At 39.5% G+C, this 26,992-nt stretch overlaps 1 protein-coding gene across 1 annotated transcript in view; it reads right to left on the reverse strand.

Annotated features, from left to right (window-relative positions):
* Nucleotides 1-26,992, reverse strand: part of ARHGAP22 (Rho GTPase activating protein 22) — a 374,146-nt gene that overhangs the window by 314,915 nt on the left and 32,239 nt on the right. The window contains exon 2 of the mRNA XM_056800688.1: nucleotides 14,937-15,136. Coding sequence (XP_056656666.1) covers nucleotides 14,937-15,136 — 200 coding nt within the window. The remainder of the gene's footprint in view (nucleotides 1-14,936; nucleotides 15,137-26,992) is intronic.

Below are 26,992 nucleotides of genomic sequence, written 5' to 3' on the forward strand. Positions count from 1 at the left end.
GTTCTCTGTGGGAAGGTATATACTGCTGACAAATGATTGCTCAGAGGAAATACAGAGGGTTTTGATGGAAGAGGCAGGGGATGTGTTTGGGGGTGGCTAACCCCTGAGTTCTTGGGCTTTCAAAAATTCAGGATACTAAGAGTAAGTACATTAAGTGGGAATTGGGATGCAGTCAATCAAATTTCCAAGGCTTTCATGGTCCCATATCTGTGACATAGACCCACATAGTTACAATTCATGTTCCCACAAAGGTCACAAGAATGCCTCCCAGCCACCACCTAATGCTCAAGACCTGATTAACCTGGTCATCAACCAGGTGCTGGAACTGGAATTCCTAATGGGCTTCCATATCATTCCAGCAACATACATTTCCAGGATTAGTCCCTGGAACCCTCCCCTGCATCATCAACTCTCCATCACCTCTCAGCCCCCCCACACACATCTCTTTGCTCCTTTTTGCTTGCTTAAACTTCTAAAAACCACCCTGGCCCTACAGCTAAAGAGAGATTTTACATACTCTCTTCTGTCTTTAGGCAGGGACAATTTCCTTTCTGTCTTTCTATCCCTAGGAGCCAGAAAAGTGCTTAATAAATGTTTGGTTGATTGATTGATTGATTAAAATCTGGGTTGATTGATTGATTAAAATCTTAGACTGCTAGCTAGAAGAGATCTTAGAGGTCATTTAATCTAGGACAGGAATAGTGACAGGATTTATAATTTCTTTGGTTTAGGGCACCTTCTCCTGAGAAAATTCCCTCTGCCAATGTGTATTAGCACCTTTTCTACCATTTGTAGTCTAAGAGAATTGCCTGAGATACTAAAAAGTTAACTAATAGCTCAAATGTATATGGGTCCTTAAGGTTTACAGAGCAGTATATTTATTTTTTCTTATTTGTTCCTTACAAAACTAAGAAAATAAGTTAAGTGACTTGCCCAGGGTAATGTAGCCAAAATGTGTCAGAGATGGGACTTGGACACAGATCTTTCTACAGACTTCAAAGATCAGTTTTCTATCCAGTACCCCATACTGCTTCTACCTTTAAAAGCTCCTTACAAACTTATTTCACTGATATCTGCATATCTTTTGGTTGGTGTCAGAGCGATGGGGGGTGGGTATGACAACTAGCTTCAATTGTTTTGAAAGACCCGAAAGAAGAATTAGGCTTGTTTCATATGGTTTCAGAGGGCAGAGACAGGAGAAATTAGCAGAATTTGCAAAGAGATAGGTTTAATGTAAAAAAAAATCTTTTAATTAGAGCTGTTCCAGGTGGTGTGGTGGATAGAGCATTGGGCTTGGGATTAGGAAGACTCATTTTCATGAATTCAAATCTGGCTTCAGATACTTACTAGCTGTGTGACCTGGGCAAATCATGTAACTCTGTTGGCCTCAGTTTCTCAACTGTAAAAGGGGTTGGATAAAGAAATGACAAGACACTCTAGTATCTTTGCCAAGAAAACCCCAAATGAGGTCTCCAAGAGTCAGGAGTGACTAAAACAACTGAACAGCAAGTCTACCTCTACAATTATGATGTCAGATTCAGAAATAGATGGCACTGGTTTTATTTTGTATAAAAAAATTAATTGTATCCAATCAAAATGATCCATTTTCCTTTTCATTCTTGTTTGTGGACTGTCCCGTAGCTGTTGATCACAGAAGGAAATTCTTCCTTGCTCCTCTGCTTTTCTTTGTGTCACTTCTACATCTAAGGCATTTACGTATTTGGATCTTATCTTGGCATATAGTGTGAGATCTTGGTCTTGATGTAGTTTCTGCCAGATTGCTTTCCAGATTTCTTAGCAATTTTTGTTGAATCAAAAATTTAACAAGAACTAGATTTTTTTCCCCTAATGATCAGAATTATTAAACATGTACAAAAAGGTGTGGTGAGAGTGACCCGTGGCACAGTAGATTAAGTGATAGCCCACGAGTCAAGAAGTACTGGGTTCATTTCTGGCTACCACATGACCACAAGTATCCATATCATGTTCATTAACTGCAGGTATACCCCCAAGATCTGTCCTGTCCCAGGCCCTCTTCTCCCTCTATGTACTTTCTTTTAGGAATCTCATTAGCTCCTTTGGGTTCATCTCTATGCAAATGACCCCCACACATCTATAAAAACAGATATGTATGTATGAATTCATGCATATATATATTTATACACACATATTCATAAGTCCTGGGTCAAAAAAAATCCACTGCAAAACAACTTCAGCCCCCATCATTCTCCTTAATCAAACCCGCAGCTTCCAGAAGGAACTGAGTTTCAATTTCCTTCTTTAAGTGTGAATGTGATTGGTCATTGCCTTTTCTCTAGCTTGGGTTTTTAGCACTTGTCTCTATTCTGGCTGGTGTACACGTTCTTGTAATTGCTTGATCAGAATTTCTTTCCAGAAATCCATTTTGGGGGACTCTCTCATATGCCTCTTGGTTTTCAGCTGCCCTTTTCCTCTCACTGACAGGCACCGAGGCTTCATTTTTAATTAAAGAGGGTGGCTTAAATTCTGCTGTGGAATCCCTTCTGCTTGTCTTTCATGTGCCAGAATCTAAAGACTAATTGAGGTTTTCATGGTTTTAAGAGGGGAGAAAAATAGCATAAATCAACAGCAAACACACTGTCTTGGAGGTAACTAAGATCCAGTCTGTCTTCTTCTATTTGATAAGACCACAGTGTCACAGGCATTTTCCCTCTTCCATCCATCTCCCTTCCCAAATTTCCTCCATCTCATTTTCCTGAGCCAAACATAACACAGAACAACAAAAAAGTTAGGATATTGGCCAGTGGTGCATTTTGAGTCCCTAACACTCCATTTCCATTTATAATATTAGCTTACACATACAGAGTACTTAGAAGTGTGTAGTGAGGCACGCTGTAGAGAAAGCTGCGTTTTGGGTTAGGATGAGCTCATTTCAAGATATAACTGACTCAGGATGACTGTGTGACTTTGGGCAAGTCATTTCACTGTCTGAGACTGTAGGTTGCAGAGGAGATGCCAACCTCTATCAATAGAAGATTTTTTTTTCCACTGGAATTTCTCTATACCAATAATAATAATAATAATAAAGAAATATCATATAATTATAAATAATATTCTCTATATAAATATATTCTATAATTATATTCTATATATCAAACATATATGTTCTATGATTATAAATAATAAATATAGTCGTTAAAAGAGGATGTTGTAGAATATTTGCCATCCATTATTTTAATGGAGCCTCACACCTTTGTGAGGGAGGTGTTTCAGGTATTATGACTCTTCTTTTACAGATGAGGCTCAGAAGTGACTCCTTTATTGTATACACAGGTTGTCAGAGCTCTTTTGGGTTCCTAGGCTAGTACTTTACCCATTCTACCATGTCAACTCTGTTTATCAAAATGAATGAATGAATGAATGAATGAAAATATTGATTGAATGCATACTGGGTGCCAGACATTTGTGTTAAGCTCTGGGAATATAAATATAAAAAGAGAGATAATCCAAGGAAGGTACATTCTAGTAGCAAGCAGACAACACCTGTAATAGGAGAGTGATATTGGTTTGGGTAGTCGCAAAAATGGGCAGGGGAATGACAAGAAATGATAGAAGCACACGGGAGTCTAGCCTTGGGAAGTGAGGGGATTATCTCATTTCTTCCTAGTTTCAGGACTCACTACACTTCTCCCAGAATTTGTGTTCACAGTGACAAGGCAGTTGCTAAGCAGATAAGTAGATGCATAGCCTGATCCACAAGCCTGATACTTTCCAGGTGAGTTGATGCACAGTAAAGTGAGAGCTAGAAGGCTAATTTAGACAATAATGGCATTGTAAAGACAAACAGAGGAAACTAGCTGGCTCAGTGGATAGAGCACTGGGCCTGGAGTCAGAGAGATGCATCTTCCTTCAATTCTGGCCTCAGGTATTTACTTGCTCTGTGACCCCAGGAAAGTCACTTAACTCTGCCTCAGTTCCCTAACCTTTCAAATAAACTGGAAAAGGGAAATGGCAAACCACTCCAATATCTCTGTCAAGAAAATTCAAAATGTGTCACAGAGTCAAATAACAACTGAAAATGACTAAACAACAGCAATAATCACCACAACAAAGACAAACAAATCTTTTTTTTTTAAACCCTTACCTTCTTCCATCTTGGAATCAATACTGTGTATTGGTTCCAAGGCAGAAGAGTGGTAAGGGCTAGGCAATGGGGGTTAAGTGACTTGCCCAGGGTCACACAGCTGGGAAGTGTCTGAGGTCAGATTTGAACCCAGGGCCTCCCCTCTCTAGGCCTGTCACTCAATCTACTGAGCTGTCTAGCTGCCCCCAAGACAAACAATTCTGAAAGACTTAAGAACTTCAGTCAGTGCAAGGACTCACTACGATGGCAGAGGCATGATAATGAAGGCATAAGAGGGAGGTGCTAAACTCAAGGTGCAGATTGTGGTATACATTTCTGAACATGGACCAATCAAGGAATTTGTTTTGCCTGATTATGAATAATTGAATAATTGTTATGAGAGCTTTGTTTTTCTTTATTTTTTCCTCCAGAAATGGATTGGGAGAAAAAAATAAATGTTTGTTAACCATAAACAAATTTTTGAACTCAAAAAAAAAATAAATTTTATATTTTAAAAATAAAGCTTTAAACAATTAAAATACAAGGGGCAGACATAACAATAACAGGTTGGATTTAGAGAGCACTTTCAGTTTTGCAAAACATTTTGTTTTAGAGATGGCAGGTCCTGGGATCACTCAGATCTTTTCAGCTGTGTGACTCTGGGCAACTTATTTAACCCTCATTGCCTAACCCTTACTGCTCTTCTGCTTTGGAACCAATTTATAATAATGATTCTAAGAAGGAAGGTAAGATTTTTCTTAAAAAAGATTTTATTTATTTTTTATTTGGTTCTCCAAACAACCCTGGCTAGTAGATGTTATCATTATCATTGTTATAGATGGGGAAACTGAGTCTGTTAGAGTTAAGCGGTTTACCTTGGGTCACACAGCTAGTAATTATCTAAGGCAAAATTTGAACTCAGGTCTTCCTGAACTCTATCCACTGTACTATAACTATATCCACTGAAGTATAACTAGCCTCACAATAATGATTCATTCTGTCCTAATTTCTCTTTCATCCCACCGGCATGATGAAGGGGTCACGTTTTGTTAGTGGATGGAGAGCCAGAGTTGGGGCATGATCTGTAACACTGATGCCACTAGGAAACCCCTTATTAGAGTGGGTTAAAGATGATATGTCAGTGGCATCAGTAAGATCAATAAAAGGAGTTGGGGATGCTTAGCCTGGAGAAGAGAAGATTCAAGGGTAAACATGATAGGGATCTTTCAAGGATGCTCACCTGAAGATCTAGACAAAATTATATCAGGATGTCAGACCTTTCCTTCTACACCAAGCAAAGACTAGTTGTAGTAAGGATTCACAGGCAGGTAGGTCTTGGTGACCTTTAAAGTCCTTTCTCCTTCTAAGGATTTTCCAACAGACATTAATTCTAGTCAGGGCAGCTAAATGGCTCCGAGGATAGAACCAGACCTGGAGATTCAAATCTGGTCTCAGATACTTCCTAGCTGTGTGACCCTCAACAAGTCACTCAACTCTCATTTGCTTAACCCTTACTACTTTTCTGCTTGGAAAGGAAAGTATTCATTCTAGGACAGAAGATAGGGTTAAAAAAAAAGAAATTACTCATAGATCAGAATCTCTAGGAGATCCAGTGGTGATACCAATGATCCAGTTACAGGGGCAGAACACTGATGTTCTGAGAGGACTGGCAAGATCCAGATGGGAAGAAGGATAAATAGATCTGGGACTGGGAGGAGCCTAAGAGGATGACTAATCCAACCTCTTTGGGGATAATGGTTTCTTGGTTCTTTTAGCTGTCTGATTCTCTCCTTTGCTGGATCTTCATCCAGATGATGACCACAAACCATAGGGGTCTCCAAAGGCTCTGCCCCAGGCCCTCTTTCCTTTTCATTCTATATTAGATCATTTGATGAGCTCATCAGCCCTTTGGGTATAATTACCAACTCTGTGGAGATGATTTCCAAATGCATATTTATCCAGTCCTAGTCTCTCTGAATTAAAGTCACACAGCATCATTTTCCTCTTGGACATGTCAAACTAAATATACCACAGGCATCTCAAATTCATCATGTCTATAACAGAATTCATGATCTTCCCCACAAAACCCTTCATTCTTCTTGGACTTCCTTATTATTGTTAAGATGTGCTGACATAGAGATCGAGCGCTGGGCCTAGAGTCAGCAAGATCTGAGTTCAAATCTGACCTCTGACCTTACTAGATGTGTGACCATGAGGAAGCCACTTAACCCTGTTTGCCTCAGTTTCCTCATATGTAAAATGTGCTGGAGAAGGAAATGACAAGTGACTGCAGTATTTTTGTCAAGAAAATTCCTAAAGGGGTCACAAAGAGTTAGGTATGACTGAAAAAAATGACTATTTAAAATATTTTTATTGTTATGTAAAACACTTTCATATTGGTCATTGTTGTAAGAACACATATATACATAATAAAAAAAACCCAAAACAAAGCCATAAATACATTGATGTGAAAGATGACCCAGCAGTTCTTTCTCTGGAGCTAGATAGCATTCTCCATCCTAAGTCTTTCAGGAGTTTCCCAGATCATTGCATTGCTGAGAGTAGCCAAGTTTTCACACATAATCATTGTCCAATATTGCTGTAATTGTGCTGTTAAACAATATTCACCCAGTTTTGCTTATTTCACTCTGCATCAGTTCCTTCAGATCTTTCCAGCTTTTTCTGGAATCATCTTGCTTATAATTTCTTATAGCACAACAGTATTCCATCATCAATGTATACCATAATTTGTTCAGCCATTCCTCAATTGATGAATAGCCCCTCAATTTCCAAATCTTTGCCAATTCTACAAAAAAAACTTGTTATAAATATTTTTATACAAGTAAGTCCTTTCCCCCTTTTTATTATCTCTTTGGGATATAGACTCAGTAATAGTATTGCCAGATCAAAGGATACACGTAGTTTTATAGCCCTTTGGGCTTAGTTCCAAATTGCCTTCCAGAATGGTTGGATTAGTTAACAACTCCATCAACAATGCATTAGAATTACAATTTTGCCACTGAAAAATTATTTTAACAACATTACTGCCAAGGGCTCTGCCACCTTTCCTGTCACCTGGGCTGCAGCTCATTGTTATCCTTAGATTCTTACACTCATTCATCACATATTTCCTCTCCATTGCCATTATCTTTTCTACCTTTCTAATCTCTCTCTAGTCTTTTCCTCTGATCCATGACCTTTTCAGATCTCAAGTTCTACCTAAGCAGTCTTAGTCCCCAGAGCTGATTATCCTCCATTTGGCCACTCTTGTAGCCCCAGCCCTGGCCTTTGAACTGTTTTAGCTTTTAGACATTGAATTACAAAAAGTTAAAAAAAACTCTTCTAAGTGGAGATGTGGAGACTTGAATTGGGGGAGATAAAGAAATGATAGAAATTGAGGGTTTCTCCCAAATCATTGTCATCTCTTCCAACCTTCAAACTCTTTGTTTCCTCTCCCATTCTCTGAAAGCACAAACTCCTACAATCATCTTATTATTTTCTCTTTGTAGGAGATAATCGCTTCTGAAATTTATTTTTGTAAGAAAGTCCTTTGGAAAGGATACTATTTCTACTTATGTCTCAGCCCAGACTCAATTCTTGAAAGGACACTGAAGTTTTAAGACAAATTGCTTAGAAAAACCTGATTTCCATTTCCATCTATTTCCAACACATACATTACTCAGAATTATGACATCTTGTAAGTATTGTTTTGCTTAATCAATTTTATTGATTTTTATTTTTTTGTAATATGGCTAACATGGAAATCTGTTTTGAATGATTTCACATGTAGAATCAATATTACATTTCTTGTCATCTCAATAGGTTGGGGAAGGAATAGAATTAGGGAGAGACTTTAAAGCTCAAATTTTTTTTTAAATGTTAAAATTCAATAAATAATGAATTTATTTAAAAATAATTAGAAGGCTTTTCAGAGTACTTATAATTTATTCTGTTTATATCTTGTTTGTGCATGATTGTTCATATGTTGTCTTCCCCACTAGACTGTGAGATCCTTGAGATCAGGGGCTGTTTTTGCCTTTCTTTATACATCCCAATGCTTACCACAGTGTGTGGCACATAGAAGGTACTTAACAAATGCCACATAACTTAATACTTTTTAAATAAAGTTCCATATTTCTTTGTAACTAGTTTTAAAAAATGAATTAGACGAAATTTCAGAGGCCAGCTAGTCAAACTCTGCTTCCCTGGTGCACTTCCAAAACAAAAAGAAACCTGTCTCTGTTATCTCCCTGAACTACCTGGTGTGGTGCCATAAAAGCAATGCCTAAAAGAATCATAGTTAGGGTGGAAAACGACCTTTGTATTCACTTAGCCCAACTCTCCTTTGCCTGGAACATAGTAGGCACTCAGTGATTAATGTTTAGTTGGTCCCTGATGGAGGAAATCTGCTGCAATGTACAGAACACATGGTCCTCTAGCCTGTGCTTTAAGGTCTCCTGGGATAGGTCAGGTCCCCATTGCAAAATCTGGTAGGATGCAAGGAAGGCAGAGAGTTTTATTGATGTAGGGCAGAGAGGAGTGGGTCATATGAGATGCCTATGGCCTATAGAGTCTTGCCTTCCCCTGCCATTTTGGTTCTCAAACTTTTGGCTCCCAGGTTCAGTGTGGAATATTTGGTAATTGCTTATGCAAATTATAGTCTGGATTCTTATCAGAACAGCATTCTCTACTTATAGACAAGTCACAAATTGAATAGCAATTCATTAAGAAATAAAAAGAATGTAAATAACAAAGTAGAAATTATGCAATAGATCCATTCTTTCCACAACCCTTCCCTCCCACATAAACAAATGCATGCATCCTCTTCCAGGGTCCAAGGAGATTATAATCTAGTCTCTCCTTTTTCTTGGTGTGTTGGGGAAGAATTTCAACACATGATCTGGTTGGTTAAAAAAAGAAAAAAAAGGTTAAGGTTCAGTCCTTTCAGCCTCAAAGAGACCTGGGGGCAAACTTTCAAGAGTAAGTCCCTGGAGATGTAGGGATATTCCCTACCTCTGGCCCTGAGGTAGTCAGGACATGGTTTCAACCAGGTACACAGAGGATAGGGTGAGGGAGAGGTGGGATTATTATCCCACTTTACAGATGAGGAAATTGAGGCAAACAGAGGTTTAAGTGACTTGCCCAGTTTCATGGTCCTGGCACATGTCTGAGACAGGATTTGACCTCAGGTCTTCCTGACTTGAAGCCCAGTTCTTTATCTATCTTATCACCCATGTGCCACAATAGAACAATTCTGTTATACTCTGAAGAAAGTTAGCTATGTAGAAGTAGGTACTTTATCAGGCTCATGAACAGCTTTTCTAAAGTAATGAATGCCATAAAAAAGGATTAAATGGATCCACTTAGGGGGAAGTCCTATCCAGGGTCAAAAAAGCTTAACTGAGGGCTAGAGAAGCAGATACAGGAAGACCGAGATTTCCTTAATAGCCTATTCCTTAATAAAAGAACTAGAAGAATTTTCAATTAATCATTTATTAAACTTTATTTTAATTATATTTATTTACTCAATATTTACTTTCATTTATTAAACTCTTCATTTAATCATAATGATAATGACTTGGTTTAGCTTGCATAGTGGATATTGGGTCAATCCTGCCTTTGACACATACTGATTGTGTTACTTTGAGTAAGTCACTTAATGCCTGAGTACTGGAGGCAACTCTGTAGGTGTGTAAATCAAAGCAAATGAATTCCTGATTTGCAAGGGGGCAGGAATTTCCCCTCCAGAGAGTTCTTCATACCAGTAAAATCACAAATCTAGACAAAAATAACTAACAATATAATAAATAATAAGTAATAATATTTATGGTTCTTTAAGTTTTCTCACAACCACCCTGGGAGATGAACAGAAGCATGACCCACATTTTTCAGATGAGAAAACTGATTTAAAGATGTTAACTGGGGGCAGCTGGGTAGCTCAGTGGATTGAGAGCCAGGCCTAGAGACATGAGGTCCTGGGTTCAAATTTGACCTCAGACACTTCCCAGATTTGTGACCCTAGGCAAGTCATTTAACCCTGTCAGACAATGGACATCCACTTCACGTGGGGAGGCAGACCCTATCCGAAGTCAAGTAGCTCTTTTGTCTCCAGAAGCCTTTCCCAGTATATCACACCCTCCTTTCGGAACTCTGGACCTTCAGCTTGTGAGACTGACCTATTGCTCCAAAGCTGAAGTGGATGTCTATTGTCTGGTGAAGTGGGGCCTTCCCTTGGTTGGGGGGGGGGAACCTCTCCTGTGACAAGGTCAAAACCTGGGGTTTCTACCTCCCAACTAAATAAACTGGGGATTTCTAGATTTCCATGTTGACAACCCCTATTGCCTAGCTCTTACCACTCTTCTGTCTTAGAATCAATATTGATTCCAAGGCAGAGGGTAAGGGTTTAAAAATAAAGATGTTAACTGACTCTCTCAAGGTCACACAACTAGTTAAGTGTCTGCCTTGAAAATATGACCTCAGGCTTTCTGAACTTAAAGCCAAAGCACCCCTATCTCCACCCCACTGAATTCTGAGGTAAAGCCTTGGTAGAGGGAAATTTGTGGTGGGGAAGACTCAATTTGGGGTTTGCTTGGCAAAGGGTAGTAGGGTGGTTTGTCATTTCTTTCTCTTGCTCATTTTACATGAGGAAACTGAGGCAACCAGGGTTAGGTGACTAGTCTAGGATCACATGGTTAGTAAGTATCTGAGACCAGATTTGAACTCAAAAAGAGGAGTCTTCTTGATTCAAGGTCTGGTACACTGTCCACTGTGCTGCCTGGCTGCCTGGCTGCCTAGCTGCCTCACCTCATCTCCTCCTCTGGTTCTTTGTTTTTGGTGCTTAGCAGGACTAATGATCCTTTAGGGTCTTTGAAACTTACAAACATTTCCATTTATCTATTGCTTCATACCTATCTCCTTCTTTCAGTTGTTTCCCCTTGTGAGGTACAATCTGGGGCAGTAGGGGAAAGAGGTGGCAAAGGGATTGGAGCAGAAATCTAGCTCTTCTCCTACAGGGAGTAGACACAGTGGATGAGAAGTGGTAACTGAGAGAACTCAAAGGCACCTGTGCCTGGCTAGTACCCCAGAGATGTGACTCCAGGGGGCACTGCATAGCTATGCTAGTTCCCCTCTTTGCAGGCTCCAATCAGTAGCCCTACAACAGCCCATCCAGTAGCCAATTGTTATAATATGATATAATATAACATCACAACATAACATAACATCACATAAAGTAACATAATATCTCATCACAACATAACAAACGTAACATAAAATAACATTAAAATTTGCCTCCTGTAATTCCTGTCATCCTTCCTAGCTCGCCGGCTGGAGACACAAGAAGAGAATAAAACAGACACATAAGTATTTGATGACAGCAGCTCTGTTTCTCTGGCCATTCTACCTTTGTCTTCTCTAGGTTAAGTGTCCTAGCCCCTCATTCGAATACAATTTTGAGACCTTCCTTGATTGTCTTGTTCTTAGTCCTCTGGATGAGCTTTCGTTTCAGTGATGCTTTTAATATTGGTATCTGGAACAGGACACAATATTTCAGACATGAACTGACCTGGGTAGATTGCAGCAGGATTGAGGCTTTTGATTTAACTCCTATGCCAAGTTTTCCAAGGTAATCAGATGCTTAACACGGGGACAACTGAAAGCACTTCAGGAGGATTATGGGTACAAAAAGAATCAGGCCCACTGGCCAACCACACCATACTCCAAGCTTAAAAAGACCTCTTTATCCAACGGTGTGCTGGTAAGTTTATGAGGGAAAATGTCCACACGACACCTTTTAAGTTTATTCTGCATTATCTTTTCTTCATCACTTTCTTAAGTCTAGAAAATCAATCAATCTGGTCATGATTTGTGACATTTGCTGATTTCTGAGGTGTCAATGCTCACATTGAAAATTTTACAATTGGCTCTTCCTAGTAATTCCTGCCAAGTCTAAATGCCCTATCCCCTATCCCATTGAAACTATGTCACTCTTAAGTGAGTGAGCACCCACAAGTTGCTCCCTTGGCTGCCTAGTTCCAGATTGTGTGTGTGTGTGTGTGTGTGTGTGTGTGTGTGTGTGAGAGAGAGAGAGAGAGAGAGAGAGAGAGAGAGAGAGAGAGAGAGAGAGAGAGAGAGAGAGAAAGAGAGAGAGAGAGAGAGAGAAAGAGAGAGAGAGGAAGAGAGAGATTAAGAGAAAGATGGGGAGAGAGAGATTAACAGAGAAAAAGGGAGAGAGATTAAAAAAGAGAGAGATTAACGAAGAGAAAGGAAGGGAGGAAAGAAGAGAGAGAGATTAAGAGAGAAAGGGAAGGAGGGTGAGATCTGTACCCCACTTGATAGTCTAGTAAAGACTATGGACCTTCTCTCAGAATAAAGGTATTTAATAGATAAAATAAAATACATAAGGTTTAAAAAAGAACCAATCATATTGGTACACAGTTATCAACATTTTTTAAAAGCATCTGTCATGGAGTCTGGAGGACCTAGGTTCAAATGTGGCCCTAGAAATCTCCTAGCCATGTGTCCCTGGGAAAGTCACTTGATTCAGATTAACTAGCCATTGATGCTCTTCTGTTTTAGATATGAAACAAAGACAGAAGGTTCTTACCTTAAAAAAGAAAAAAGAACTTATGCTCTAGTTCCTGATATGATCTTTTCTTGCATTGGCTTGCTGCCTTGTTTTTTTTAGAACTTATTTACATTTCTAACAATGTCTCTTGTCACTGGTCACCAGATACCATTTGCTTACCTGGTTTACTGACTATTTTCTATTCTATACCTCGCTTCTCACTATAGGTCTCCCTAACTCCTGGCTTGGATCTGGGAATTCTGTTTTGCACCCCAAACTATAACTTTTCTTAATTCATCAAATTTGATTGAATACATAGAGAATGCCAGCTTCCCATGGCCTTATCCTAAGGCTCGGTCAGATAGAACTGGACATATGTATTATTTCTGTAGGTCCTCTAGCAAAAGGTAGAATTAACTTCATTAGATAGAAATTATAATTTTTACTCTGGCGTTTTTCTTATGAACTCACTCCTGTATTGAGATGCTTTGAGAAGATAGACTTCTTAAATCACTTTTGACCACTTTGCCCTAGTGCCTGGCACATAGTAGGTATCTAATAAGTATATATTAACAAGATGAAACAACAAATTAATGGCTAAAACTAATGAACTAAGGAAAATGGAATTCATTATTGTGAAGGAATAAATTAAACAGTAGGTAAGGCTAATGGTAAAATAATAGATCAACTGGCACATTGTAGTCAATTAATAAATGCTCATTAATTGATTAACTGGCATGCAATGAAGTGGCAGGACTTTATAGCTATTCAAGAAATGGAGACACTTTTCATGCTTATTTTCTAAGTTCTCAGAGCAAGAAAAAATAAGCACAACTCTTCATTTATTAAATATTTAGATTTTATCTGAAGACAGTCATGAAATCTCTGGCCTCATGGAAAGAGTTATAGAGACAGACCATCACATTTTATAAACATCCTCCTCCTTCTTGCCAGGTAATGGCATACAAATCTCTTGTTCTTTCCATGTTTCAGATCTTCCCTTTCAGAAACAAGAGTTCGATATAATGGCCCTTGTCATCTGCCAACCTTCCTGGATGGGGAGATGAGAAAGTCAACATAAAAAGGACTTTGGAGGTGAAGTCTAGTCTATAGGCAGAGTTATTACCTTCATTTATCATCCTTTCTAAGCAGCTCACAGAACCACCAGACCTACTTCCTCCTGACAATTACAACTGCTAACACAGGCCTTCTGATGGGAAGATTCCAACCACATGGATATTTTTAGTTATTGTGAACAGCAATCACTGTAAAAATTTTCCAGGAACCAGACATCTAGAATTAGTCCATTACAAGTAATTATGTGCAATTATGTAGAAATTAGGTTTGTTTTCCACCAGCAAAGCTGCAGGACTGAGAGTGCATATCATAGAGTAATGGGATTAATTTGACAAATAGCAGCCCTCAAATCCTGACACTGTTTAGTGATCCAGCAATAACAGTGTTGCTTTGCCAGGAAGGGGAAATCAGGATACTTCTAGAAGAAAAACTACTGTACAAGGTCATTTGACCTGTATTGAGCCCATTGTCAGACAAAACATCAATCTAGAATGAGACACTAATTCATCCAAATGATACTACCTTAGCTGTAAACAGAACTTTACAAAGCCCATCCAGATCCACCATCACACCTGATTTTTGCTTTTCATTTCTGGTCAGATAGGCAGGACCAGAGTTCTCATGTCCATTTTATAGATGTGAAAATCAAATCAAGGCTTAGAGGCATTCAAAGACATCACCAAATTTGGGGTTTTGTTTTTTTAAAAGACTGCTCTATTGCAAAAATGAATAATATGGAAATAGTTACAAGTGATAACATTTGTATAACCCAGCAGAAGTGCTTGTTGGATCCGGGAGTGGGGAGGGAAAGAAAAGAATTATGTAAATAAGGAAGATATTTTAAAATTAAAAATTAAAAAAGACATTGTCAAAGTCATAGTGCTAAAGTTGTGGATTGTTACAAGGGAATCACTTTAAATCACTTTAAAAGACTGATATATATTAATTTAAGGTCGCCAAGGAATCAGCTATGTATGTAGTGAATAATGATGAAGCCTTTTTTAGCCCCATTAATCCCAATCCATCACTCATCTCTCTTCATTGATGCAGTGACCCCAAACCTCGGTAGCTTAACAGCACAGTCAGGCATACAAACGAAGGCAATATTCATGGTATGAATGAAACCACAATAGATACAAAAATCTCTACAGCCAAGATGCTCTACCTTTCTTGATATATTCATAATCTTACCTGTGGTTTGGTTTCTTCCTCATCCTTGTAATAAAACAGCTGATCCCCACGTAACACAAACCAGCGTTGTTGCCAATTCTTCATTATACTTCTCTGTTTCTTTAGCCAGCCGGACTTTAGTGCTCGGTCTGACAGGTTGGGGGAAGCTGGCCTGGCAGGAGGTCCACTTTGCTCTCCCATCACTAGACTTTTGGACCGAGCTAGAAAACAAGAACATGTACACATTTATGAGATGAGAGTTTATTATTTCGAAGGATCCGCCCCATTCAGGTCATAATCTACTTTGTCAAATCTGTCCCAGGAGAAGGACTCATTTTACCAAAGGTAAACTAAACTTTATGAATAACACTCTACTGTCTTCACATGGGGTGGAGTTGTTTGAAGTTGAGGGCAATGGAGCCCAGTTCTAGTAATGGACAGACTGTGCCTTTGTCATCTGAGGACCAATATATCTTAGATTAATGAGGCTCATCAACAGGTGATGATTTATTATATTTTTGCCATAGAACCCTACCTCTGTTAAGTCAAGAAAATTATTTAATCTGTACCAGAGCAGGAACCCATAGGGATGAAATCTTGAATCTTTTGGAGTTCAGCATTTAGTCAACTAATAATATTAGTTTCTACCATGTATTGCTTGAGAGGCCACACTCTATGATTTTGTGACCTCTCCTCTTGATTCCATGGTTCAAAATTTTCAAGAAAAAGGAAGGGAACACATGTTTTCATGAAGATGTCATGACATGTTGGAAAAGAGGTATCTCGTCACTTTCAGGGTCAACATCAGGCACAAATGGAGGACAAGGAACAAAAAGCCCCTTCCCCAACTATTTACCACAGTTACTGAAAGTTTTCAGAGCTAAAAATTCATTCTTAGAAGTTCCAACATTATCATCCCCAGGGGTATCTTTTAAAATAAAATAACCCCGCATGGGATAGCTTATCAAATCATTAATACTATAGTTTGAATTAGTTTATGAGAGAAGAGCAAAGCAGTCATTTGTAAATCTGAAGGGTTTTTAACCCAGTATTCATGAGCTCCTGACATTTAAAAATATTTTTCACAACCACATTTTAATATGATTGCTTTCCTTTGTCACCTTATGTCTTGTTTAATGGGCTTAAGATATTATTCTGTGACTTCTGTAAGTTTCATCAGATGGCCCAAGGAGTCCAAGACATACAAAAACAGGTTTGGAACCCCTGTGAGACATAGGACTAGTAAATTCTAATTCAGAATAGAAAGAAGAAGAGAATGGCCAGGTGTCTCAGATAGACGCAGAAGGATGTCACAATGGGAGTGAGGATGATTAACTAGAGTAATAGGAGAACAGTAAACCTAGTGAGAGGGGACGGGATGGTGACAAGTAGTAGAGCAGTACCAAGTGTAGTATTTAAATTAGTTGTGGGGCTTAAATTGTTGTAGATAAAAGAGTGGTCGCCATAAACTGTGAGATTTAAAATGGTTGAAGTCTTAAACTGTAGTGAAAAAAATTGTGGAAGATATAAATTGTGATAGATATAAGAGAGGGTGAGTAAATTTGACCGCAGATATATGTTTCACTACAGTGTCTTGGGTTTAAAATCAAATATAAGGTGGTCGCCAGGGAAATATTCCCAATTATTCAAAATACCCAAGTCAATTGGGTTTTATAGAGATTTTAATTAACAATACAATGAAAAATCAAAGAAAGAGAGAGAGAGTAAGAAAGGAATAAGTATGAAGAGCCTCAAGCCAATATGGCCTAGACCTGAGTCTTAAAAGAGAAATCAGTCAGTTTTTTATAACTCACCATAAGATCTGTCTAAGTAAGGAATTCTAATGACACCAGGCCAGCATCCTTCCTCAAAGAGTCTTCTAGCCAGAGAATGTTTCAAAGGGCCTCTCTCAAGGGCCTCCACAGCTCCTACCCCAGAGGGACAGAGCCCCTCAGAGGAGCTCCTCAAGGAGCTCTCCTTCAGAATAAGAATCAGAAACCAGATCTCTTGCTCTTCTCTGAGTTCTTATTTTTAAGGGCAAAATCTCCTATGTCACCTCCCCTAAGTCCTTACATCTACCAATCACTGTGGATGTTTCTAAAGGACCGCCCATTTTGAATTCACAGCTGAGTAGTTTTAATCTCTTTAGTAAGTCAGAAAAAAATGCTGCTGTGTCGACAAATTTCATTAAGAAAAAACCTCTGAATAAGTTATCACCCTTTTAGGTTTAAGTAGTTTACAAGTTTCCCCACCTTTATAGGTACTTAGTATCCCATTGTATCAATTCTAAAATAGTCATGACTCAAAGAACTTCCTGTCCTTTCCATAAGCATGGGTCAAAGCACTTTTCATTGTTCTCAAGGAGCTCTCTGTCCTAAAGCAGTCCTAAGTAGGGTGGAATAGGGATATTCCCAAGGCAAGGAAGGAGCCCTCACATTCAAGTAGAATTCTCACTATCTGCTAGGGAATTTTTTTAAGTAGAAGATTCCCCAATGGGGAAATTTCCAACATTCATAAGTCTGAGAAATTTTAAGGTTTATACAAGAAAGGAAGAATGGTTTTGATAGGGACTCCAGAATGATTCTAGAAGTAAAAGATTAGGCAGAAAACACAGAGGGAATTGGCTCTTTCTAAACACATTAAACTCCCTCAACTATGGTCCTTCTGACACATAGTTGAAACCACCCCAAACCAGGCTTACTACCATAGTGTTAACTTCCCTCTCTATCCTAGATATACAATGGTTTTCCCTTGGATTTGGGGCTTAGGAGCAGCACTGCTAGGCATGGAGATAGCAACCTTTCATTTCTGTTCTTCAATTAAGGCAACGCATGTGGCAACCAAGCCAACCATGTCAATGGAATTAGGTTTTTTTCATCTTAAAATTAGGCATCCCTCAGATCAGCCTTATTGGTCACTCTATGCACAAAGTAGATTTTAAAGATGACTCCCCAAACCAATTTGTGTCTGAATTCTTTTTGTCTGCCTAGAAATGCCTTTTGTGATAGTAGAATAGCTATCTAGTTATGAGCTTCCTGTCTTCACCTAGTCTCTTGTGTCTATGACCTTGGGAGTACAATGGTTCTCCTTCTTTTCCTTCCCTACTTTCTCCATTTATGTCCTGTTGCTTCTATCCATATGGTAAAGTCCTTGCAGCAGCAATCCGTTCTTAGGCCTTTTTTTTCTGAGCTAAACAAAAACTATTTTACTCTACAAGCAGTGAGGATTATATGGCTTTAAACTATTTACACATAAGGCAAACAGAAGTACCTTGGATAGATACAGAGGCCAGCTTTGTTTAGCTTTAGAGAATTTTTAAATGGCCTGATCATCTCTGCCCATCTCCCTTCAACATCTTTTCACCCCCTTTCTCATCTCCTGTTGCTACCCCCAACCCCAGTTCAAACTGAACTTAGATTGTTTATGTGTCACTTTAATTTTCTTTCCAGTTTATTCTTTCACTGGATTCCTCAAATATAAATTTCTTCTTTTAGTCCTCATCCTCTTCTGAACCAAAATCTTCTGTTTTCTCCCTCAACCTGAATTCATTTGGGGATTCCTGACTCTTCTTTGATCTTATTGTTCTCTAAATGAACAAGAAAATGAATGAGAATCATTGGTTTTTATTTGCTGGACACCATGATAAAGCTTGTGCACATGAATAAAAAAGCTAAACAGGACCTGGGAAACAATACATATAAGGGAATGGTAACCAGGGAGGGGTGTTTCATTTTGGAAAGTAATCAGGATGTTGAGTAGAACTCTAGGGGAGAGTAGTGAAATGTCCTTTCCAGGAGAGAGAATAGTCAATCAATTAATCAGCATCTATATCTATTCAGTACCTCCTATATTCCACAGGAAGCAGCTAAATGGCACAGTAGGAAGAGTATTTGGCCTGAAGGCAGGAAGATATGAAATCAGATCTGATTTCAGACACCAGCTATGTGACCCTGGGCAAATCACTTAACCCTATTTGCCTCAGTTTCCTTATCTGTCAAATGAGCTAGAGAAGGAAATGCAAACTCCTCCAGTATCTGCCAGGAAGACCACAAATGGGTTAGATGTGACTGAAATGATTGACCAACAACAAAATTCAGTATTTCCTATGCTCCATGCACCTCACTAAAAAATGCTCAATGTTTTATACTCTTACTTCTTCACTTCTTTCCAAGAGGGAGAGGGGAAAACTTTCTTTGCTATCAGTTCATTACCAAAGCCATTGGCAAAGAAAAATAGGAGCCTTAAAATGGAAAAGATCCTGGATAAATAAGAGCTGAGGCCTGCTTCTCATTAGCTGTATAGATGCGTAGCATGGGCTACCATCACTTACTTCTGGCCCTAGCTTTCTCATTGGCCAAATGAGGGAGCTAGACTAGCAGACCTCAGAGATCCCTCCTAGCTCTAAATTATAGTTCACAAATAGACATGTTTATTGCCTTCTTTAAATATCTCTTCCAAAATGATGCTGCTCATTTCCAGAGCAGATTTCACATCTGGGCTATCCCACAATTTTTCTTATTGCCTTCTGGTATAATACTCTAGATCATGGGAACCTAAAGCTTTTTGGGTCACTGACTCCCCTGGTCATCTGGTGAAGCCTATGGAGTCCTCAGATAATGGTTTTTTAAAACAATAAGTAAAATCTTATATTTTATTTTCAGTATTTTAATAAAAATAAAACATTGGATTATCAAGGAAACCAATCATATTAAAATGGAGTTACCAGAATATTAAAATAAGTTCTAGAACCCTTGATCCAGACTGATCTTTTCCTGTTACAGAGGTAACTGAGGGAGGCCTTGAGGCTAAATTGATTTATTTAGTCACACAGGTAGTACTAGTTTTAAGTGCTGCCTCATACTCTTATTTATTGTGTCACCCTGAGTAAGTTACCTAACTTCAGTTTCAAGATGTATAAAACAGATAATAAGAACACCAACCCCTACAGGGTTGTGAGGAGCCAGTTGAGATAACGTCCATAACATTGTTTTGCCTACCTTAGAAGGATTATATAAGAATGATCTGTCAAGGAGCAGAGCTTTGATTCCAACTGAGATGCTCAGACTTCAAAACCATGCATTTTCCATTGTGTTATGCTCTGCTTTCCTCAGTGTGAAAGTCCTCTCTGCTATTCCATCCTCACTCATTGGCCTATCATTCTGACTTTCTTTGGATTCTGGTGGCCCTAAGGTTGTAGTCCTTTTCCATGGACTCAATTCTCTGGTGTTGTGCAAGATTAGTAGCCCTCAAACAGGGAGGAAGTGCAGACTCAAGAAGAGATAAATTCATCTCTTGAGTGGATGAGGGTGCACTTAAGAATGTATCTAAATTAATAAATGGGATTCTAAGAGTCCCTTCCTTTCTGCCCCACAGGCCCGTCAAAACATATTCCAGTTCATCTGTGTCCTACAATGTTTAAACCTGATCAGCAATTGCTCAAGCCAGACCCTGATCAAGTCTCTCTCAACATTTTCCAACGTGAGCTCTGGGGAATGGGATCTGGGGCTGTTCTTATTTCTATGCTAGCCTTTCCTCCTGGGTCTGTGAAAGCCACAAGCCTCTGATCCATGGACTGGTGCCTCCCCCAATCTATCCAAACCAAACAACCTTAATGTTTGCTGAAATGTTGTTGAAATCTGCTCTCCCTTCAGAGTTACATCTCATGGGAAGGAAGAGCAGCTGAGTCTTTCCACCTGTATTTCTGTTGCAATAGTGGGGAGTATATTGGAATCTCCAAAAGAGAATCAGGAGGAACAAGGAAAGAATCCCCCAAATTGTTTTCTGCAGCTGTTTCCTCCCTTATTTTATCCTGGACACCCTTCCCTGGGACCCATCTTTATGGCGGTCTGATCAGTACCAGAGGCAGCTAGCTGGACATGGTGGTGGCTAGAGCTCTGGACTAGACACCCTTCCCTGGGACCTGTCTTTATGGAGGTCGGATCAGTACCAAAGAGGCAGTTAGCTGGACATGGTGGTGGCTGGAGCTCTGGAATGGACACCCTTCCCTGGGACCTGTCTTTATGGTGGTCTGATCAGTACCTGAGGCAGTTAGCTGGACATGGTGGTGGCTAGAGCTCTGGACTAGACACCCTTCCCTGGGACCCATCTTTATGGTGGTCTGATCAGTACCAAAGAGGCAGCTAGCTGGACATGGTGGTGGCTGGAGCTCTGGACTGGACACCCTTCCCTGGGACCTGTCTTTATGGAGGTCGGATCAGTACCAAAGAGGCAGTTAGCTGGACATGGTGGTGGCTGGAGCTCTGGACTGGACACCCTTCCCTGGGACCTGTCTTTATGGAGGTCGGATCAGTACCAAAGAGGCAGTTAGCTGGACATGGTGGTGGCTGGAGCTCTGGACTGGACACCCTTCCCTGGGACCTGTCTTTATGGAGGTCGGATCAGTACCAAAGAGGCAGTTAGCTGGACATGGTGGTGGCTGGAGCTCTGGACTGGACACCCTTCCCTGGGACCTGTCTTTATGGAGGTCAGATCAGTACCAAAGAGGCAGTTAGCTGGACATGGTGGTGGATAGAGCTCTAGACCTGGACTCAGGGAAATCTAAGTTCAAGTCTGACCTCAGATACTTATCAATTATGTGGCCCTGGGCAAATCTCCCTGCAGAGAGAGTTGGAGAAGAAAATGGCAACCCTTTCTAGTATCTTTGTCAAGAAAATTCCAGAAGGGGTCATAAAGAATTAGACACAACTGAAACAACTGAACAACAAAATCAGTATCACCCTCTTGTGGGATCTTTCTATATATAATGCTTGAGGGACAGGGAGAAGGAACAGTGGTGGCCAGTTCTCCCCAGAAACTGCCCTGTGACCTGCTTCATGGAATCTAGACTGCCTGCTTCAGAGTCTCTCCCAACCTGGGAATGATCTATTTCTTATTCTTCCCCCCCCCCCCCCCGTATCTAGTATGGTTTCTGGTATGTTGGACTTCTTTCATTCCTGAGTGCCGGGCATAAAACCTGGGGCTTATAGCAACTGCTGAATAAACCATGTTGATTGATTGATACGGACGGAGAAGAAGGGAGGATGGGATAGCCACAGAAAATGTGTAGAGGAGTAGAGCCAGAGAAATCTTGACAGAAGGCTATATGGGGTAAAGGGTTGGGGGTCTAGAGTGAATTAGAGATAGACCTAGGCTTGGGTCTCCTTCATAGCTACTAGAATTTTAACAAAAGCTGCCTTGCCTGCCACTATCTTCAAAGGCCCAAAGACAGGAATGAAGAAAGGCTGGGAGCTGTCATCAGTTGGTCTCTTAGGGATCCTTGCTCTAGATTTTAGAAGAATGAGAGCAGACAACCCTTTCAGCCTACTTGCTGCTATAGACTTTTATTGACTGAGTCACACAGTTAAATTGTTGATTTAACTGAACAACTGAGGTCTGACTCAGATATTGAAGCACTACAGTTTGGAAGGATGACCATGGGCTGTAATCCTGATTCTGTAAATTCCCAGCTGCCTCATCCTGGGCTTTATTGCCTTAGTTAAGCTATTTGGGTCTAAGTTTTCTCACTTATAAAACAGAAAATTATATCAATCCATTTTAATAACCAAATAATTTTTTTAAAAAACAGATTGTGAAGATTCCTGCCAAGTTATACATTGCAAAAACACATTTTCTCCCTTCTGATTTCTAGAACCACGCACTTGGCTATTAATTGCTTCATAGTTAATGGTCTCGATCTCAAAGGTCCCTTCCAACTCTAAGATCCTGTAACTTTTAATGAGACTTCTCCCAGAATGTTGGACCATGGGATGATTGAGTACTAGGTCTGTATATTTTGAATTGAAATGGACCTAAGAAGGTATCTAGTCCAACCTATTCAATGAAAAGAAGAGAAACTGGAGATTCAGAAAGGTGAAATGTCCAGGGTCACATAAATATATCATCATCATCATAGCTAGCATATATATATAGCACATAATGTAAATACAAAGTTCTTTATATACGTTATTTCACTTGAAACTCACAACCTTGGGAAATAGATTCTTTCATTATTTTTATTTTACAGATGAGGAAACTGAGGCACATAAATAATTTGGTCAGGGTCACATAGCTAGGAAGGTAGGAATTTAGCGAAACCATAAATAGAACAGGGGATTTCAAGCTCCTAATCTGCTTTTTCCATTTAAGCATACTACCTCTCTAAATACTTGGTACCTCCTCCTGCCCTTCGCTCTGATTTCTGATAGACTTCTAAAAACAAATATTGCCCATAACGCTATCCTTTCCTTTTTGTCGAGGCTTAAGCCTCCCCCGTTCATCAAGGATGTTAACTTGTTCAATGTATATCTCCCCATGCTACCTAACAAGAGTGTTGTCATTCAGTCCTTTTCAGTCATGTCATCCAATTCTTCATGACCCCATTTGGGCTTTTCTTGGCAGAGATACTGGAGAGGATTGGTGTTTCTTCTTCAACTTAGTTTTTACAGATGAAGAAACTAAGGCAAAAAAGGTGAAATAACTTGTCCAGGGTCACACAGTTAATAACTGTCTGAGGTTGGAATTTGAACTCAGGTCTTTCTGACTCCAGGCTTGGTACTCTATCCATTGTGCCACCCATCTACCCCTAACACCTAACAGAATATTAGGTACTTTAGTGTTCAGTGCCCTGAACTGATTGAAAGGTGCTATTTTCCTCATATTTTAAGGGGGAGAGAACTCAGTGTAGTCTTGAAACTTCTTGAATCACAGCATTAGTCCCTTTATTAGCATGGAGTTCCCTATGCAGGTTGCCAAATGTGGTGCCAGTGACCGTAGACAGGTAGATCTGGATAAGGGAAGGAGGAAGTTAGGGCATTGGAGGTACAGTGATATGCTGTCCTCAATTACAATATACCTTTAGGGGAGGGGACAGGGATGTTTTCTGGCCTGAACTCACAGAGCAAATACAAACAGTGTCATGATGATGGGTGACCTCTGACATCTGGCCCCCCTTTAGGGCAGGTTACTCGCTGGTGCAGGGCAGCTCTGTGTTTCCACTGTGTCTAAGAAGACAACTGATTATCTCAAAGCAGTTCCTGAAGCAGAACCACAGAAACATAGCATTTTAGAGTTGGAAGAGAGTATTGCTCAGACCTTCCAAATTGATTTAACATTTACAAAATGGAGCAAATGGGCATTATTTATGAAAGAAATGAGCTCCATGAAAGAAAGGAAAACTACTGTCACTGTTATTATTTATTAATAAACATTTTTCTTGTCCTAAGCACATCCTCTTAATCAATTACTTCACTTCAGTAAATATTTAAACAAAAGATTCATATCAAACTTCATCTGCATCCTAAAATTTGAAAGCTGATACTTTGATGATCATTTTTGGTAAAAGCAAAAAAAGCCTAATGCTCAGCATGAAAGTCTTTAGGAGAGGAGAAAGTACATTTCTGGAGCAACTGGCACAGGGTGAATGGACTGGGGGTGTACTTCTTTTTCAGAGGAGCCTACTGCCATCCTTATGCTTCCCTTTCATAAAATCATAAATTGGGGAATTTAAGGAATCTTAGGAGAACATTTCCCCCAAATCTCACATGTTATAGATGAGGATGGTCACAGAAACATGGTAGTAGGTGACAAAGTTAAAATTTGAACTCAGGTCCTCAATTTCCAAATGCTCTGTAAGGATAGTCTATAGCTTGATGCAATCCTTACCAGTCTCAAATACCTTCATTGAAAAGCAAATTGTATTTTGCATTACAGTTCCTGAACTTTTTTTATCCAGATTAGATAGATAGAGAGATAGATAGATAGATAGATGGGTGGGTGGATAGATGGATAGATGGATAAAATATAGATAGATGAATTAATGGATCAATAGATGGATAAACAGATGATGGATGGTTTATAGATGGTATGGATAGATGGTTGATGGATGGATGAAATGAATAGATGGGAAGGATGAGCAGATGGATGAATGGATGATGGAAAGGTGTTAGATGAATAGATGAAGCATTTATTGAATGCCTACTATGTGCTAGTCACTATGCTGAGTGCTGAGTATACAAAAACAAATAGGCAGAGACTCCCTCCCCTAAGGAGCTTACATTCTAAAGAGTAGAAGAAAAAAACATACAGGAGTTCTGAAATGTAAGGATGATGGTAAGGTACAGTGAAGAGGGATGGAGAAGTGACTGCAGAAAGTGGCATGGAGCACCGCTTCCTAAAAGGATAAGGCAAATTTTTTCTAGGTGACAAATGGATAGAAGACTGGACTTGGGGTCCAAAGAACTTGAGTTCAAATCTTGCCACAGATATAAAATATCTGGGTAACTATGGGCAAACCATTTAAATTTTAATCATTTGAAATTAAATTTCAACTTCCCTGTCTTTAGAAAGGGGACAATAATAGCACCTGCCTAAAGGGGTTAATGCAGGATAAAATTAGATTATAAGCATGAAGTGGTTTACAAGCATCAAAATGATATATAAATGCTAACTATAATTATGATTATTAACCAAGTTAATAGTTATGCACATAGGCCAAGTTCCAAGTGGTTCTCCCATTTGATCTTGACAATGGGATACAGACACACCTTGAACTAGGACTAATTAGGATAAGAAACAGTATGGGTTCCTATCTCATACAAGGTCTAGTCATCTGCAGGGCCCCTTTCAATTCAGTAAATGGGAGAAATTTTGCATCCAAAAATGTTTTTATCCCACACACAGGGCACTCATAGGGCTTCCAGGTTTGGTCTAGACACTTGAACTAACACTCAGGGAAACTGCTTGACCAGCACTGTAGGCAGAGTGGACATTGGGTGAGATTGGCAAAGCTCAGCAGCGATTTGCTATAAGGATTCCCTTACAATTTCTTTTGTAATATTACATGTTCTATAATACTAAGGGTACTGTGGAGAGCCATGACCCCTGCTGTCAGACAGAGTCACAGTCTGGGGAAACGGAGACTGCAAAGCAGCCCCCAGAAAATAAGGCAACCACTGAACCCCCTTCTGTGTGACTTCTCTCTTTAATGGAATTGGGTTCTCAGCTACTGTACAAGAACTATGGCAGGCCTGACTCCTTTTGAACAGTATGTATCTTACTATCCAAGACCATCTGGTGTAAGGTAAAAGAAAGCCTTACTTCCCTTTGGGTCCAAAAAGATTTGAGGCTAATAATCTATGAATATCATTAGAAGGATCATCCTCAGTGATGCTGAAAGTAGAGAAGTTACAAAGAGAAAGAAAGGGGGCAGAAAAAATGCCTTAGGATAAAGATCACCATTCCTGAGAACCTTCCATCCACTTCTTTCCTGGTGACAGGGAGTCAATAGGAAAAGATATATTGGATGAAGAATGGATGCATGTTTCTGGAAAGTGTTTTGCAAACTTGAAAGTGCCATGTAAGTTTCAGGTAATATTATTTTCGCTGACATTCATGTCGACTCGATTTCTCCAGTATAAAAAAGTTGGGGAGGAGCACATGGTGGGATAAATATTTCTGGACCTCTTGGCATGACTCAGGACCCTCGGTCCTCTTAGGAAATGGTATAAAAGTGAGACAAATAAGCAAGATGTTAAATCTCTGGCCTTAAGGAAGAATCCAAACACCAAAAAGAGGAATATTGGGACACTGAGGAAGGATAAAGTCACACACACATACATATATAAATATATTTACTTGTAAATATATATATACTTATATGTATGCATATCCACTGTTAGCCTGTCTGAAGGCCAGCATTCACTGCAAGCATTGGTATAGTCTCATATTGTTGTGAAGGCAACTCCAAATTCCTTGTGACAGGAGAGGTCAGGATGCCATGAGAGTTTATGGACATAATGCTGATTTATGTCTTTGTTTCCATTTAAGGAAATGAGATTTTGGTTGCTCAGAGGGAAAAAAAATTAAGCAGAGATATGCTTGGAAAACCAGATCTTCTTTAATCAGCCAGAAATAGTGATTCAAACGTGGGTGATTCCATGGTTATTAGAAGGGGGCTCACATATCAAAGTATTATTGGGTAACTTGGATGATAATAATAATAAGTATACATAGAGAAATCATGGAGAAGCAATATGGCAAATGGGTTAAAGTTGGCATTTAGATTTGGAAAGATGGGAGTC

Source organism: Monodelphis domestica, chromosome 1, assembly GCF_027887165.1.
Source record: "Monodelphis domestica isolate mMonDom1 chromosome 1, mMonDom1.pri, whole genome shotgun sequence".
Taxonomy (NCBI): Eukaryota; Metazoa; Chordata; class Mammalia; order Didelphimorphia; family Didelphidae; genus Monodelphis; species Monodelphis domestica.